The 16707-nt window shown below is 38.6% G+C and overlaps 1 protein-coding gene across 3 annotated transcripts in view; it reads right to left on the bottom strand.

Annotated features, from left to right (window-relative positions):
• Positions 1-1410: 1410 nt before the first annotated feature.
• Positions 1411-16707, bottom strand: part of LOC120470294 (carboxyl-terminal PDZ ligand of neuronal nitric oxide synthase protein) — a 42439-nt gene continuing 27142 nt past the window's right edge. Inside the window, exons 10-12 of one of the 3 annotated variants that reach the window (XR_005620485.2) lie at positions 15576-15828; positions 7131-7323; positions 3276-3362 (exon numbers count right to left, since the gene is read on the bottom strand). Coding sequence is in view for 2 of the 3 variants with exons in the window: in XM_039659817.2 (XP_039515751.2) it covers positions 2852-3362; positions 15576-15828 (764 nt within the window). In the remaining variant the exon portion in view is untranslated. Of the gene's footprint in view, positions 3363-7130; positions 7324-15575; positions 15829-16707 lie in introns of all 3 variants that reach the window. The other 2 variants (XM_039659818.2, XM_039659817.2) reach the window with 2 other exon arrangements.

Genomic DNA, 16707 nt, shown 5'->3' with positions numbered 1-16707 from the left:
GTAAAAATATTATCAGTGGGTGGCAAAAAAAAACTAAAATCTACACTTCATTTGCTATCTTTAAAACATATAATTCTATCCATTGTATTTTAGGGTGACCAACGGTCCTCTTTCCCCAGGACATGTCCTGTTTTCACGTCCTGTCCTGGCTGTTTTTTTTTTTTTTTTTTTTTATAAAATGGTGAAAATGTCCTGGTTTTCAAAAAAAAAAAAAAAACTGCTGGGAAAGATCAGCTCTACAGAAAAATATAGATAGGCAAACAAGGAGGATGATGAAGAAAAACATGATAAAGAGGAAGAAAACTAAAGATATAAATATATAATAAAACATGTTAACCTCAGAGTAACCTCTGAGAAGCCTATCTGAATTTGTGTCTTGTAATATAACAATTTTCTAACCATACTTTAAATTGAAATTAATAAGGCATCTTTGAGTAAACTTTGAGTATCATTGAGTATCTGCTTGCCGGGCCAAGTGTCCTGGTTTTTTGGTAATCAAAACATGGTCACCCTATTGTATTTGCTTATTTTCTCAGGATATTGTAAAATGTCTGACATATTAATCTAGATTACAGATTAAATACAATAAATACTTGTAGGAAAATATCTCTTTCAGGAACTATCCTGAGTGCAGCCATTTGGTTAAGTGAGAGACTCTAGACTAGAGTATCCGTATAGTGCAGCAGTCATGGGCCTAAAATTGCATATAATTGCAATAGTGAGAGTCTCACATGAACTTAAATATCGATTGGACTGAAGAGTCTCCCTCTCCTTCATGCATTTATCCTTTATTATCATTCTCTCTGCCCACTTACTCTCTCAAAGAGAATGAAGTATGAGGAATATCCTGTGCTACTTGTGAAATAAGTATCCTGTACAAACGTGATTCCCCTCTCTCTGCCGTAAGTGGAATGGGAAATTGGGAGATTCCCACAGCCTATAACATGAGACAGATTTTCTTTTCTTTTTTTCTTTTCATTTCTCATTTATGAAAAATTTTAGATACAGCCTAAGATCATGTTTTTAAAGAGTAAAATGGTGGAAGCTGCTATATGCACATGCACATCTGAAATATTGGCTTACATGTCTTGAGCTCATAAATTAGCCACACAGCCAGATTGATAGACAGTAAGAAAAATATTGAATATCATATTGTTGAAAAAAGATGAATACTGATAGAAAAAAACCCATGCTGTCAGCAAGGAGTAAAATGATCTACACAAGCATTTTGCTTTGAACAGCTTTGCTTTGCTAGGGATTATTTAGTAATATTAAATATCCTCATTCTCAGATTAGTAAAGTTTTGGTCTGTGTTAAATATTTTACACATACATATTTTAAAAAAGTAAACTTATTTTGAACTTATTTTACACTAATTTAGCAAAACTTATAAATAAATGAAAATTTACATTTTGGTCCAAAAACAAAATTACCACTTTATTCATTTATCTCTCTTTCTGCCATAACAGCAATAACAATGTATTTATTTGAACAATACATTTAAAAACACCATTCATTTTCTCTTTTCCATCTCCTTTACTAACATCTTTTCCCTTTCTCTTCCCTTCTCGAGGTGTCATGCTAACCCATATCAGCAAAAAGCACCTGCTCAACATTGCTTTCATAATGACACAAATCCCTACTGTTCATCCTTCTGTTCAACCTTCCTCTAATCTGCCTCTTTTCATTATCATTCACCCCGATACATTAAAGTTTTGTGTGATCCACGGCTCTGTGCGGTGCGTGTCTCATTGTGAAACAATACAAAACTGTTTGTTTTTCATTAAGTGGCACGCTCATTCCACAGTTTCAGGTCATAGAAGTTTTGAGTGTTCCAGTCTGTATAAAATAAAGCTAACCATAATCTGGAGTCAATATATATGTATAATACCTTTTCTATTTGAATTAGATGAGATACAGATTCAATAATAATAATAAAAAAAAAGTATTCAGTGTTGAACTCGAATGATCAGAAACACTTGCTTTACTAAACCTCGGTTTTGTTTTTAAGTTCCTAAGCAGATGATCTAGTGGTTTATTAAAGGTCTCATAAGGAAAACAGTTTGACACTAGATAACTGAGAAAAGCAGTGAGATCTGTGAAGCATCTACACATTCATAGGATGTGAATATTATCTATTGGTAATGCAACACCTCTATTCTCTCCCTTTGCTTTTCCTTTGCAGCCTGCAAAAAGTGATAATGATCCCTCATTTTACCTTGATTGGTGAAGCCTCAGAATCAGAAAGGAGGTTTAGCCCTTCAAGATGTCTAGACATAATCGTGTCCTTTTTTTTCATCTATCACTTAAGCTGTCTTAGTTATTCATTAACACACAATATTGGCAGTTTGTGAATCCTGCAACAAAATACATTTTTCCACCTCAATTTTTTTTCATTTTCTATGTTCCTTCACCAGCCACCAGCCTTTTGTAACATCTGAGATTCTTTGCTACATAACTGCTCGTAAACATCCAAACAATATATAAATCAATTTGCACAAAAAACATTGGACCTGAACTTATAATATTAAAAAACACAAACAAATTGGCAGCACTAACAGCAACAGTTCCAATGCACTTCATTTGTTGCTTGTTTATTGGCTAAAAATAACTATTTATTTTCAGTCTAAAAAATACACTATCCATCTGTCAATAGTAGTCTATGTACCATACTAAATCTTCTTTTAGCAAATCTTAGAGATGAAATCATTTTAGGGCATTGTAGGTAAAGTAAAATGTGATATTAGGAAACAAAAAAAAAAATACTCCTTTTTTTGTTCTGTTGAGTTTCTCAACACGGTGAAGTCATTATAATTGGGATTTCCCTCGGATTTGGTGTGAGACTCCAATTCTAACTGCATGGGGTGGTGACATTATAGGTGCCGTCCTCCAGAAACTCATCTTCACTCAGGCTTATATGAAGGCAGGTGTCATTCATAGGTGAAGAGAATGGGATGGTTTGCTCATAGCTCAGCAGTGTGGTCCCACCATCCACAGCTGTATGATCATCAGGTAAGCTGCTGCAGGTACTGGATGTGGAGATGAACGCAGAGCTCTGGTCATCAGAGGGGTCGTCTCTGGATTGGGGGGATACAAGGGATTTGTCATTGGAGCGCACGCCAGAATCCTCACTGGCTGAACATGACACACTGTTGCCGTTGGTGTGAGAATAGAAATCCCCCGGAGAACACAGCGTGATGTCAGGAAATGAGGAGCTACCGCTCACGTTTGTGAATACGTTCCCATTTACAGGTGCTGAAGATCTTGACTCTGCCTCTACACCCGGAGAGAGAGTCCTGTTCGACCGCTTGCGGTTCAGGGGCTGAGGAGGTGGGTCCAGTTTAGGGATGATTTGTTTAAACCTGCGGACACAAAAAGGAAGCAAATTTTGTAGGTCGATCGACTTATCTGGGTAGAATTTTGGCATAAAGTTACTGACACAGAATACCATAACATTTTTTAAAGTACATTTTGTCCTAACCAAGCACAATGAAGCAGTCCAATTTGACTGATGTGCTTTTTAGTAAATATTTTACATGAGAGCATTGTTTTCATTCAATCTGCTTCCTGACTGAGCGTGTTCCTAGCTCACAAGGAAAAAAGATGTGGAAGAGTTGTAAAAGAATTGAAAGTCATGTTATCGCTATTAAAAATAGATTTTGTTAATTACAATATATTAAAACAAATTAAAAGAAAAAATTTGATATGTTACTTTGGCAAATTAATTTGTACTAGTACGAATTGTAAGTACTGAAATTACTAAAACGAAAACTGAAATAAATATAAAGTTACAAAGATAAATAAATAAATAAAAATATATAATATATAATAAAAATATAATAAATAAAATGACTAAAATTTAAAATTAAAAGCTAATTCAAAATATTAATAGATCATTTAATAATGTAAAAGTAATCTAAGGATGTAATGTAAACTATAAATAATAATAATAAAAAATGTATATACATATTTGCAAGCTTTTGTTGTCTTTTTTTATAGCTTGATAAATGTCATGAGCAGAAAGTAGAGGACAATATAAAATAAATATGATAGATCAGTTTGTGAAATGTGGGTAAACTGTTCAAGATTCTTGTACATGGCACTTTATAGTCTCTTACTTGATGCAGTAAAATCATGCAAATATTAATAAATTCTGATAAGATGACTTATTGTTTTGAATCAGCTGAGTAAATGTTTTAGTGATTTACATTAACGGGGATAGTTCACCCAAAAATGAAAATTCTGTCAATTACTCACCCTCATGTTGTTCCAACACCATAAAAATTTTTTTCATTTTCGGAACACAAATTAAGATATTTTTGATTAAATCTGAGAGCTGGATCACTCCTCCATAGGCTTCTAAGGGATCGAAAATGCCGGCCCAGAAAAGTTATATTTTTTGTGGGCAAAAAAACTAACAAAAATAACGACTTTATTCAACTATTCATTTCCTTCTCTGTGGGCCTAGTTTACGTAGTGTACACTTACACTTACGTAGTGTAACTACGGCCAATAGTGAGCCTATGTGTGCCGTACAACACAGAAGTGCTGCGCAGTTACAATACGTGAACTATCTCGAGGCCAACAGAGAAGAAAATGAATAGTTGAATAAAGTCGCTATTTTTTATTATTATTTTTTTTTTTTGCACACAAAAAGTATTCTCGTCACTTGATAAACTTCTAAACTGTGTTCCGAAGATGAAACGAAAGTCTTAAAGGGTTGGAACAACATGAGGGTAATTACTGACAGAATTTCCCTTTAACAAGTGACTTTGCTGAACAAATAAGTGAACAAATCTTTAAAGTGAAAGAGAGTGAATCCCCATAGCTACTATGTGACATGACACACATAGCCAAAATAAAAATATATATACTGATATTAATTGATCATTGATTTTTAAATGCACAGTTATATGGAAATCGCAGTGGGAAGATGAGCTTGGCTTGTGTAGTGTACAATGCTGAATCATCAATAAGAGCTCATGCACAATTCTTTAAGACACAGTCTACATTCTGCCTATGTGTGTGTGTACTTATCTCTGTCCCACAGTTCCCCTGCTGGGTAAATTAAGTAGAGAAAGAGAGGGGAGAGAGAAAAGAGAGGGAGAGAGAGAAAATGGGAGACAGAGCTGCAGGTTCTTGTATTGATGGCTCTACTAAAAATAACTGCAATGCAGTCACTCAGCATAGGACAGAGAAAGCACAACATAAGACTATCTTTCTCTTTCTCTCACTCATACTTATTAAACACACGTAAAAGCAACTTAAGTTAGATTTAAACATTTTAAATGCAAAAGTCGCCACAGTGCTCATGGGTGGTTGTCAGGGTTTTGCTATGCAGTTTCTAATGTGTATGGAGTGGTTTTTTGATGTGTTGCTATGCAGTTGCTAGGTGTCTGGTCAGTGATTGGTTATTGTTTCAAGTTTAAAGAGCCCACCCCCAAGTCTCTATGATTTACGGCTCCCTAGATACTGTACAAGTTGAGAGCAGCCTTCATTGTAAGTCTATTGGATTTTTTTCATCTGTTTTATCAAAATCGAGTCCGATCTGTTCGTGTAAGTAATACTATACTTTCCCTCAATCCGCAACACAAGGTGTTCAAATCCCTAATCCTACAAATAAAAAGTAGTACAGACTAATAAATACACATACAATCCAACCCAACATTTCCAGTGTAACTTCACAAGCAAAGCTACTGTCATTTGATCTTGGACCTTGGCTGCTAGTGTAAGAATTTTCTGTTTCTCTACTTTCTCTCCTTCCCCTAATTAGCATATGATCACATCAGCAATCCCATCTAGCCCCCGACCAAGCGCTGTCACATCTCCTCCCCCACATCTTTCCAGAGAGCACTCATCTCCTCATTTCAGGGTCCTCACATTGACTCATCTTCCCTGTGGGTGTCCAAAGCCAAGTCATTTCATTTGCAATGTTTTTCAATAACGTATGCCTCTCCCATCTAATATTGCAATGACTTTCAGTGTGAGTGTGTGTGTTTGTAATTGTAAAAAGCCCTGATAAATCTTGTGAATATTAGATATTGAATTATAGCGGTGTAGAATTTTGATGAAATGTCGCACTAGCCATTTAATAATAACCTTAAGTAAAATACCATAGCATCAATAATGAATAAGCTTAATTTACTTCTCATACTACAAAATCTCGTTATTCAATTTTGCACTTGTTAAGCCACAGAAGCTGTGGATAAGGGCTGCTACTGATATATTGTGACATCACATTAAACATTTAAAGCTCACTGAGGGAGAACATTGGTCTTGCTTCTGATCATGGTAATGTGTGACTATGTGTAGATATTTAATTCTCGAAGAGGTATTTAGTGTGTGTGAAGTCCACATATGTGAAAAGTATTTTAAGTAGCTATTCCCTTTGAAATCCTGTTGATATTTGACACCAAGAGAAGCAAAAACCCATACACAACAAACTTCATTTGATGAATTCACATTGATAATGAGATTGTATGCCTGTGTACGGCATGATTCAAGCTAAAACATAACATATATTACTGAGGTCTTGTAGACGCAATGGTTTTCATACTAATGCGATTTACTACACCCCTTAAACCCAATGCCCAATTTTGGCACAATCCATTTAACATAGGGTATTGTGGTGATTTGTAAACGACAATGAGCATCAGGAAGGAAGATTCCATCGTTTCATCTTGTATCCTGTACTTTTTTGTATGTTTATTTAACGTTTTGAATTATAAGGACATCGCCATGTAAATACCCACCACACTATAAGGACTTTGGGTCCTTATAATGTAGGTCAAACTAGTATACACACACACACACACACACACACACACGTTTAAGGGGACTTTCCATAGGCATAATTATTGTGCACACAAATATATATATTTTTACATTTTCGAAACAGCATAATTTAGTATAATTTGTATGCTGTTTTCTTCAAGGGGACCAGAAAAATGTCCAGACAATTTCTGTCTTTGTGGAGACATTTGGTCCTCACAACGTAGGGTATACCTGAACCACACACACAAAGTAAATCCATTATTCTGGACATGAGCACGCGCTCACCCCTGTACTCATCATTCATCTATTTAGCATGCCAATGTATTTAAAGAAAGTACAATTACAGTTATACTCACTGGAGGTTGGTAAAGTGGAGAAGAAAGGAGAGGAAATAGAAATCAGCGATTTCAGACAAAGGAAGAGAGGTCAGGTGAGGGTATGAGATGGATAGAGGGTATCAGAGAGGGTTAGAAAAAGATTAGAGAGAAGGAAAAAGGATGTTACAGGAGGAAGTGGATAATCAGAAGGGGAGGCTCCTCACACGTGCACCTGAGCAGAGAAAAACACAAATGAGTCTCTCTCCCTTTCATGCACAAAACCTCTTCACCTAAAAACCTGAGAAAGTCATCTAGAATATCATCTGATCTGACTCCCACTGCAACACTGCAATTACTATCGCTGTATAAGGCCCAATTCCCTTCCCATTAACGCCTATTGTTTTTATATAGAGCTAATGACTTAATCTATCCCTTAGCCAATAACTTAACTCTTACATTATCTTTAGATCTACATGAAGACATTTAGTATGTTTATTCTTGTGGGGCCTTTCTCTCCACACACATACACACACACACACGCACACACACGTAATGGTTTTTACTGTATATTCTATCCCCTTACCCTGCCCCTATCCCTAAACCTACCCCTCACAGGAAACATTCTGCATTTTTACATTTTCAAAAAAAAACAACAACAAAAAAACATTACTTAGTATGATTTATACGCTGTTTTCCTCATGGGGACCGCTGGCTGGTCCCCACAATGTAGGTGATTTCAGGTTGGTAATGGTAACCCCAAAAACTCACACTACCAGAAATCTTTTTAAACTTCAAATTAATAGAACATTAAACACTAACAGATCTCCCCAATATTAATATTGAGCAAAACAAATTAAAATTAAACTTCATTTTAACATTTGCCCTCCTTTAACAGTTAGAAGCAAAGGATGCTGAGAACTAGAAATCTGTTGTAACTCATTCCATGAATGTGTGTGTATATACTGTATGTGTGAACATACTGTACAATCTAATTTATAAGAACATGCATGAGAAATATATGTATACAATAAAGAATAAATGTTGATGATGAACAGGGGGTTTTGGGCTCAGTTTAGCTCGTCCTAAATGGCACAAGGCAGGCCCAGCTCAAAGGAGGAAGCTGGTAGTCAACGAGGTGCGAAAGCAGGAGAGGATGAGGTGTATAAAGGCCATTTCCCAGGCCAAGCAGGGAGAGTGGATGAGATGGGAGAGTGTGGAACAACGCAAGATGGGCTGGCAATACCTTTGGTCAATGGAAGAGAGTAGGATCAGTTTCAGGTCAACATATGATGCTCTCCCATCACCATAGAACCTAAACCTCTGGGTAGGAGAGGATCCCTCTTGTCCTTTGTGTTCATCACATTCCGCATTAAGGCACATTTTGACAGGATGTCAGGTGGCTCTTAGCCAAGATTGGTTTACTTGGTGCTATGACCAAGTACTGCGATGTTTGGCTTTAGCATTGGAAGGCAAGTGTAACATGACCCATAAGTTGCCACCTGTTCTAGCAAAACATTACTCACAGAAGACAATATTCCTTTGCCCAGACGAGCAACCACCAAAAAAGGTGTTGAAACCAATTCTCGCCCAGGAAAACTGGAAGCTGCTAGGGACTGGAAGATGCTGGCTAATCTTGATAATCAACGGCTTATTTTTCCACTTAGAGATTGCCACGACTAACCTCCGACCAGATATTGTTTTGTGGTCTGGATCATCACGCATTCAACTGATAGAGTTAACAGTGTCATTGAGGATGCTGTAGATGAGGCATACAAGAGGAAGAAACGGTAAGCTCATCTGGCCACTGAAGCAGATCAGCGAGGATGGAGAGTCCAGGTTTATCCAGTGGAAGTGGGTTGTCAAGGATTTGTGGCACACTCTACAACCCACTTCCTCAGAGACGTCGGATTCAGTGGCCAAGCGTCGCACAGTAAAGAACTTATCTGAAGCAGCAGAGAGGAGCAACAACTGGCTGTGGTTGAGACGGAAAGATTCTGGCTAGCTGTGTACAGGCCGCCACGCTTCGGTTTCGTGGAATTCTTGAAAAACTCGAAGAGTCTGTTGGTTTATTTGTATAGTTTGCAAAGTAATTACAGTTATTACGTTCCTTTGGACATATATTGCATGAATGATGGTTGGTGTTTGGGCAGATTGTGTTTTGCGGTAGGTAGCATGCTGTACGGAACCGTTGCCACACTGAACCTACTTTACCAAAAACAGTGGGGCTCGACAGCCTTAGTCAAATGGATTGGCGCATATGGTTGGGTTGAGATTGTGGTTAGGTCACATCTGAACTACGAGGACAGAGCAACTTCAGCAGCAGTAGGAGGGATGTAAAGGTCAGTAAGCTGAGCTGAGCTGAGTGGGGGACGGAGAGGGGTGACTCTGGGAAGCCAGAGTCACTGTCAAGCCCTATTGAGGTGTCGTGGGCAAGTCGATGAAACCCTGAGGATGGAAGGTGCCAACTTGAGGACCCAAGAGATATTCCCTACTCAGCTCAATCGAGATGGTTGTCCTGATGGTCCACTGGGGAGACCACATTGTAGTTGCAGCCGTTGTGTGTGCGGATGCGCCAAGTACACTGCAGTCGTCAATGACGGACAAAAGGAGATTCACATCCCCATATTATGGAATGAAGCGTAAATGGATGGAGAAGCATAGGTTACTGGAAAGATACTTCTTAGTTTGTGCTTATCTTGGCGAAAGCCTAATACAAATCAGCATGAAGTTTTAACATCTACTTTTGTGCAATGGAAACCATATATTTTTGTTCCGTAAGGGTATCCCCAACTAGAATGACTTGTCCAGGCTGAAAACTGAAGCAAAAGTCATGTAGTGTATTCCAGCCTTAACACACACACACACACACACACACACACACACACACACACACACACACACACACACACACACACACACACACACACACACACACACACACACACACACACTTGTGATTAGTCTCAGTAGCAGTAATCAAGCAGCAAGTGGAGATTATAGAAGATCAATACAACTGCAGATAGGCTAATCCATGACATTAAATCCATCCATGCATTCATCCCTCCTCACATTAACACAAACACATAAATGGACATACAAACAAGCTCAAAATCACGAGGCCATGAAAACAGGCTTAGTGCACAGAGACCCACAGAGCTGAATTAATGAAAAAAAAAAAAAATCAGCAGACAGTTTCTGGACAGGCAGATAATAAATAAGCAACAGCACATGTAGAAAGGGATGAAAGAACATCACAGACGTGAACAGAGGGGAGCAAGTCACGAGGAGTTTCAAAGCAATATAAAAATAAAAGAGATGACACTTATGACTGGCATTGGAGGGATGGACAGATTCCAGCTCCAGCAGATAAGTTCACACTGATATTAACACCAGGAGTGATTAACAATTGATGGGCAGGTGCATAAAACCATTATGAGTCATAGTGAGGAGTCACTGCTGGACACACACTGAGCTTCAGCACACACAAACACACATAGATGATCTACATTTGCGAACGCAGCGTTAGTAGTGGCATGGCCAAGACGCAGAAAGTGCTTGATGCGAAACCGCAGTGTGCGTGTTTTTTAATAAACCTATTATATTCTATTCTAAATGTCTCTTGATCAGGTAATCAGCGCCTGTCCCCACACAAGTCAGGCAAAACAACGCAAACGTAAAATGTAAAATGTAGCGATAACGAGGTTGATCTGCTTGTTCATGAGGTAACTGCAAATTTAAACATCATACAAGGCCGTTGATTTCTTCCAGTAACTATAATATCCCGTAGCTGCTTAATCTGTAACACTTAATGATTTTGTTTTCACTCAACTGAAAAAGTGTGATTCTTGTGGCAAAAATCTTTTCAGCTCCATAGCCTATGTCTTCTAGCCCGGGAAAACCCAGACAACTTCCGTCAAATTTAGATTTGCTCTGAAAGTTAAGGTGCGTTCCATTTGACCGTAAGTGGACTGCGAAGTGGACTTCACAGGGTATTTCGCCATCTTAAGTGAGATTCCAATTCGAACGGAACGAACTTGTTCAGTTCGAAGGGCACTGCAAACGGCATAGGGAATAAGGGAACATCAATACATCAGTTCACAGGAAGTCGGTGAAGTCCACTTCAACTGATATACCGTGTTCAGGGAGTAGGGAGCAGTGAACACTGAGTAGGGACCCTGTCAAATGGAATGCACCGTTAGTCTGGCAAAGAGCTCATTCAAGGCCATTTCCAATCTGCCGAAATCGCGGCACCAATCAGAAACGTTGGGGCGGGCTTTACACAATGACGACAGCACAGCGACGCAGATTTTGTACATTTATTTACAAAGGGGTGTGACGGTAAGTTGAACACTGTCATTAGAACTCTATAACCGCCAAAACCATGTTATTAAAATATTTTTTTTCACAAACATTTTTTATCAGAGAGAATGTTTAAATACTAATATCAGCTTACGAAGGAAACGGAGGCCAAGATAGTGGTGCTTCAGAGACTGCTACTGCTGGAGATGATTCGGGAGAGGTCTGTGCACCTTTACCGATCAGAGAGCGCGCTGACACGGAGTACAGCCTTGTTTATACTCGACGCGTCCGCACGAGCGTGAAGGTGCACGGCAAAATTGACGCGTTTGGTGCGCAAGACCGACCCCATTTCCCTTAGCTGTGTGCATGGCTTTTTTTGTAGCGGCGCCGCGTCCGAGGATGAACGACTTCAAGTCGAATCTGCCCGAGCATGTACGTCTCACCCATAGACAGTAAGGTCTCACCATACCGGCAAACAGTTTGCGTGTCTAAATGGCAAAGTTTATTGCAAAGTTCTGTTTTGTTAAGGTTTTGTTTACTGTGTGTGATAATGGAAATCACATTCACTCTGTTAATTTAAATAAACGTAGAGCAAGTAGCTAATCAGATTGTCTGTTCGTTTATTCAAACAGACGTCGCTCTGCAAACGTCATCTCCTTCAGCGCTTTGATTGGTTTTAGGTCTATCCAATGGGCTCTATGCACGGCGGTATTTCCAGTGAAGCATTAGGGATGCTCGATAACTTCCGCCGATCGTAGAGTCCAATGCAATACCGAGAATTTATATTGAATTTTTTACTCCATGGTTATACTAAAGAAACGTTAGTCACAAAAACAGATAAAACAGACACCCCTCGTTGCGTTTATGCTTCTTTTTAAAATGATATTAAATAAATATAACTATATATAAAATTACATCTAAACGTATGTACGTTTCATTTCAAAGACGGGAGGACAGTAAATTTGGAAGACTCTGCCATAATCCCGTTTTCCTCCGCTTTAATCTCCACAACCGGAAATGGACGAGCATCCTTGCGTCAAATGCGGAATTTATGCGTGCATATAGCCCATTGCGCCTTTGAGGCATTTGAGCTACGTCCGTTGGTGACGCCCCTTTGGAAATGATTTGTCTATGAAGCTTTTGCCAGACTGAGATGGTCTGGTTTTAACCAGGCTATATGTCTTCGTCTTGCTCGGATTACTGCTGCCGTTTCTCAGGAGGCATATAGGAAACCCGCTTCCTAAGTTCCACCTGCTTTTAAGAGGCAGAGAATTTTCAGTGCAAAATAGAGGCGCGAATTTTCTGTATTTAACGTGGAATACATAATTAGGCGCAGTTTACACATCCCCTCCCATCTCTTTATGTGACACTCCCACTTTCCCCTTGACCCTCCCATGAATGCATATGCATGACACGAAAAGCCCATTTTGCCATTTTCAGTTCCCGCGACAGGCAGTCTGCGCTTTCATCTTGGTGCATCTCATTCGTACATCCCTCGTCAACGTTTTATGCGCACTTTGCGAAACAAATACGTCTGAAGTGGGCGCAAAAGCGTTAGTGCATCTGGCCTTGAGAGTATAGCAGAGTTTGGGAGTATACTGTAAATACAACTCATAGACTGTAAATTGTCCTGCAAGTTAAATGAACTTGACTCTATTTTGTACTTCTGTATATAGTCAAGAAACACCCTTCATATTTTAGTCACCCAGAGCAGAGGAATCGATTTTCGTCGAATCGTGTTTAATTTGTCGTTTAATGAGATCTAATATATGTTGTTAGTGGCAAGAATTTTGATAAATTTGAATAGAATATGAATAAATACATATATCAGACTATTTACATAGGCTATGTACTTTAACTGTCCTGTGGCAGAACTTTTGCCAAACGTGTCAGAGGTTTTGGGTTCTAATAAGTAGTATAGATTTTTTTTTCCCTCCTCAAAACCGATTGTTTAGCAGTGGTTATATTTCAAGCAGGGACACGTTCGTGTGTATTGTTTTGTGATTTCACCGTAATGAATAGAGAGTCTCTCTGCAACGGATTGAAGTGCGCATCCGTGTGAGAACACTGTATACGCGATTCCGTGCCAATGATAGCAGCGACAACGAACACTTTGATCATTTGATTTAAAAAACAACACATTTCAGCGTTAGATCACTTCTTATTTAACAAATGAACTAAATGAATGCGCTGCTAGAGTTAACTGGAGATGTTTTATTTATTTGTACTGGTACATCCATGCCACGAGGTGTTTAAAAAGTGGTGGTGACAATATAAACCCTGGCAAATATGTCCCACCTGCAAATTACACCTATCGTTGACGCACAGTTTCACCCATCTGTCTAAGTTCTTTGTCCGTGTACTCCGGTTCAAAATCTAATTTTCTCCTCCAACTTCTAAATTGTCCGCCATCGATGTTTTAGCTTTTTATTGTCAAGGGCGTTTGACTTAGTCTTTGCATGTTCACAATGTAAACACTGGCTCGGTACTTCCGCCTACATCACGTGTGTCCTTTCCAACGTGACTATGTGAAGTAGTGGACGCGCATCGAAGGGCTAGTGCAAAACTTTTTGTCGTTGTATTGTATTTTTTTAATGTATGTATTTTTATCATTTTTAGAAAATGAGTGATCGTTTCGCTAGATAAGACCCTTATTCCTCGGTTGGGATCATGCAGAGACCTTTGAAGCTGGACTGGAACTTCAATTTGGACCTTCAACCCGTTGATAACAGTTAAAGTCTACTATATGGAGAAAAATCCTGGAATGTTTTCCTCAAAAACCTTAATTTATTTTCGACTGAAAAAAGAATGACATCTTGGATGACATCGGGGTGAGTACATTTTCAGGACAAATTTGGAGTTCTTTCCCTGGCCCCGTGAGTGTTGTCAGAGTATATAAACAAATAAGTAGGTGTGTGTGTGTGTGTGTGTGTGTGTGTGTGTGGTGTTCTACAAGATCTAAATATCTCTAATAAAGTGTGAAAATAAATGTTTTCTGTGGGCGAGAGACTGCAGCTACCCACAGGGACACCGATAATTGTGAAATAAATTACTCTCCCAGACAGACGCACACATTCAGTACTCTTAAATACATTTAAAGACACAAGCACACACAGACACACACAAATCGACAAGCAAGCACATACATATATATTCACATAAAAACACATTCACTCTTTTTGCTGAACAAAATTGAGCCATCTAAGACAAACAACCAATAATTAACCAAGACAGCTAAGTAAAGCAACAAAACATCTCTAACTAGCACTAAAAGTAATAGAGAAAAAATGTGTTTGAGTGTAAATGTGTGCTGCAAAGCTCAACAACTGTTTACGCTAACCACACACAGAGAGCAATGAATGCGCAGTATGCAAACAAAGGTCAAAATTTTCCATTACTGTTCAAGGAAACCTGTCTGCCAGAAGTACAGAGTGGAAAAAATTGCTCTCTGCCTTCTAATAAACGTTCATTAGATTTATTTACACTGCTCACAACCAATATCCATTCCAACAAGTCTGCTGTCTCTGTATGGAGTGAGGACGCAGAGGGAAGAGAGAGGAAAGGAGGAGGTCAGAGAGGAGGTGGGATTATGTGAACTACAGTAGTTTTAGAAAACACAAACACCAGCCAAATGTGGTAAAAATTTTCACAAACATAAACATCTGCTCAATCGTTTGCAACATTTTGGAGAGTCTGAGACCCATATTGCCTGAATCTCACTAACTTTGTTGAATTCCTTGGTTTGTTTTGGTGCTGCTCTTCTCTGTTCCACAAACTGACACACTGTGTGATTATTTTGTCCAGATGTTACAGCTCAAATTTCGGATCAAACCGACAGCATGTTTAAACTACAGGTCGGAAAGGAGCAATTGTTTTGACTTTCAACTAGTGCTGTTGAACGATTAAAATATTGAATTGCGATTAATCGCATTAATGTCTTAACTTGCAATTAATTGCAATTAAATCACAAATTTTTATCTATTCTAAATGTCTCTTGATTTGTTGTTCCGTTATTTTTTCAAATTTTAATGCTCTTATCAACATGGAAAATTGGATCGGCTTGCTTTGTGCAAATGTTTTTTTGCAAAACATAGTATACAAAACTGTTAAAACAAAGATTCCAGATTAAAACAAATTAATACATATATGTGTGTCCATTTAAGTGCTACTGTCATGTGTCTTCACCTCTCATCAAGTGCCGTTGAATTCCGAGTTTCTAGCTTAGCAACTTCCTTTCTCGCTGCATCCACTCCAGCATCACTCCTTGCATTTGCTGGATTGAGCAGATTGAGGTAGGACTCAGCGTGGAAGGAGACGGGAGGGTTTTCTTGCTGTCCTGATGGAGTGGAGGTGACGGGCTGGTCTGAGCGAGGAGTGTAGAGGTTCTTCAGGTTGAGAGAGAGAGAACGAGAGGGCAGACTACTCCAATTTGATTCTTCTAGAAGAGAGAGAGATTCAAATTTAGATGCTCTAAAGTAAATGTCTTAATAGCCAACCTAAAACAGTCAATAACAATAGGGGATGTTATGTTATAATGAATTGTAATGAACACTTACAGTGTGTAAATTAAGCTTATTACTGAAAAATCAGCTATTGGGAGACTGGCAGTACACTCAAGGGCATAATGGTGATAGAAAATTTCAAAAACTCTAAAGGCTGCATTTACACTTGGCATTAACATGCGACCTGTATCCGAATGTTGTCCACATACACATTGAAAAGACAAGTGTTAAAGGCACTTCTGATCGGAATGTTATCCGATCAGCCTGTCCAGGTTCGGAGGTAGTCGAGGACGCATTGTGATCGGATCTCGATGTAATGTAAACGCAATACAGCCATCGAGTCACAGGTGGACGTCATATAAATCCCCGCCCAGTCTCCCCTCGTAGTTGTCAGAAAATAATGGTCAGACGCAAGTTTAGACAAGAAATTAAACTTATTTGAACCTTACAAAAAACATTGTATTACGTGATACTATGAGTGTCATTTTTCATTTTAATTGTGCAACATTATCTGAACGGGGCGATCGTCTGTACAATCACAGTCAGTCATGAGATCATAATGAAGAGCTGCGCTCTGCTTTGACAGAGGAATAATCAGAATCAGATTTTTTCTTTAATATTTTAAATGTTGAATGTTTTTGTTTCAGCATGTTCATCAATCTCTCAGATATAGTCATTGCAGGCTATAATCTTAAACCCAGATGATCGATGATGTGACTTGTTTAACATGATCAACCTAGTTGATTTTTTTGTATGATCAACTCTGGAAGTATTCCTTCATTTAAAAAACTTAACTTAATTTAAGACTGGAGATT

This window comes from Pimephales promelas, chromosome 4 (assembly GCF_988280905.1).
Source record: "Pimephales promelas chromosome 4, fPimPro1.hap1.1, whole genome shotgun sequence".
Lineage (NCBI taxonomy): Eukaryota > Metazoa > Chordata > Actinopteri > Cypriniformes > Leuciscidae > Pimephales > Pimephales promelas.
This window is presented reverse-complemented; position numbering and strand designations above follow the sequence as displayed.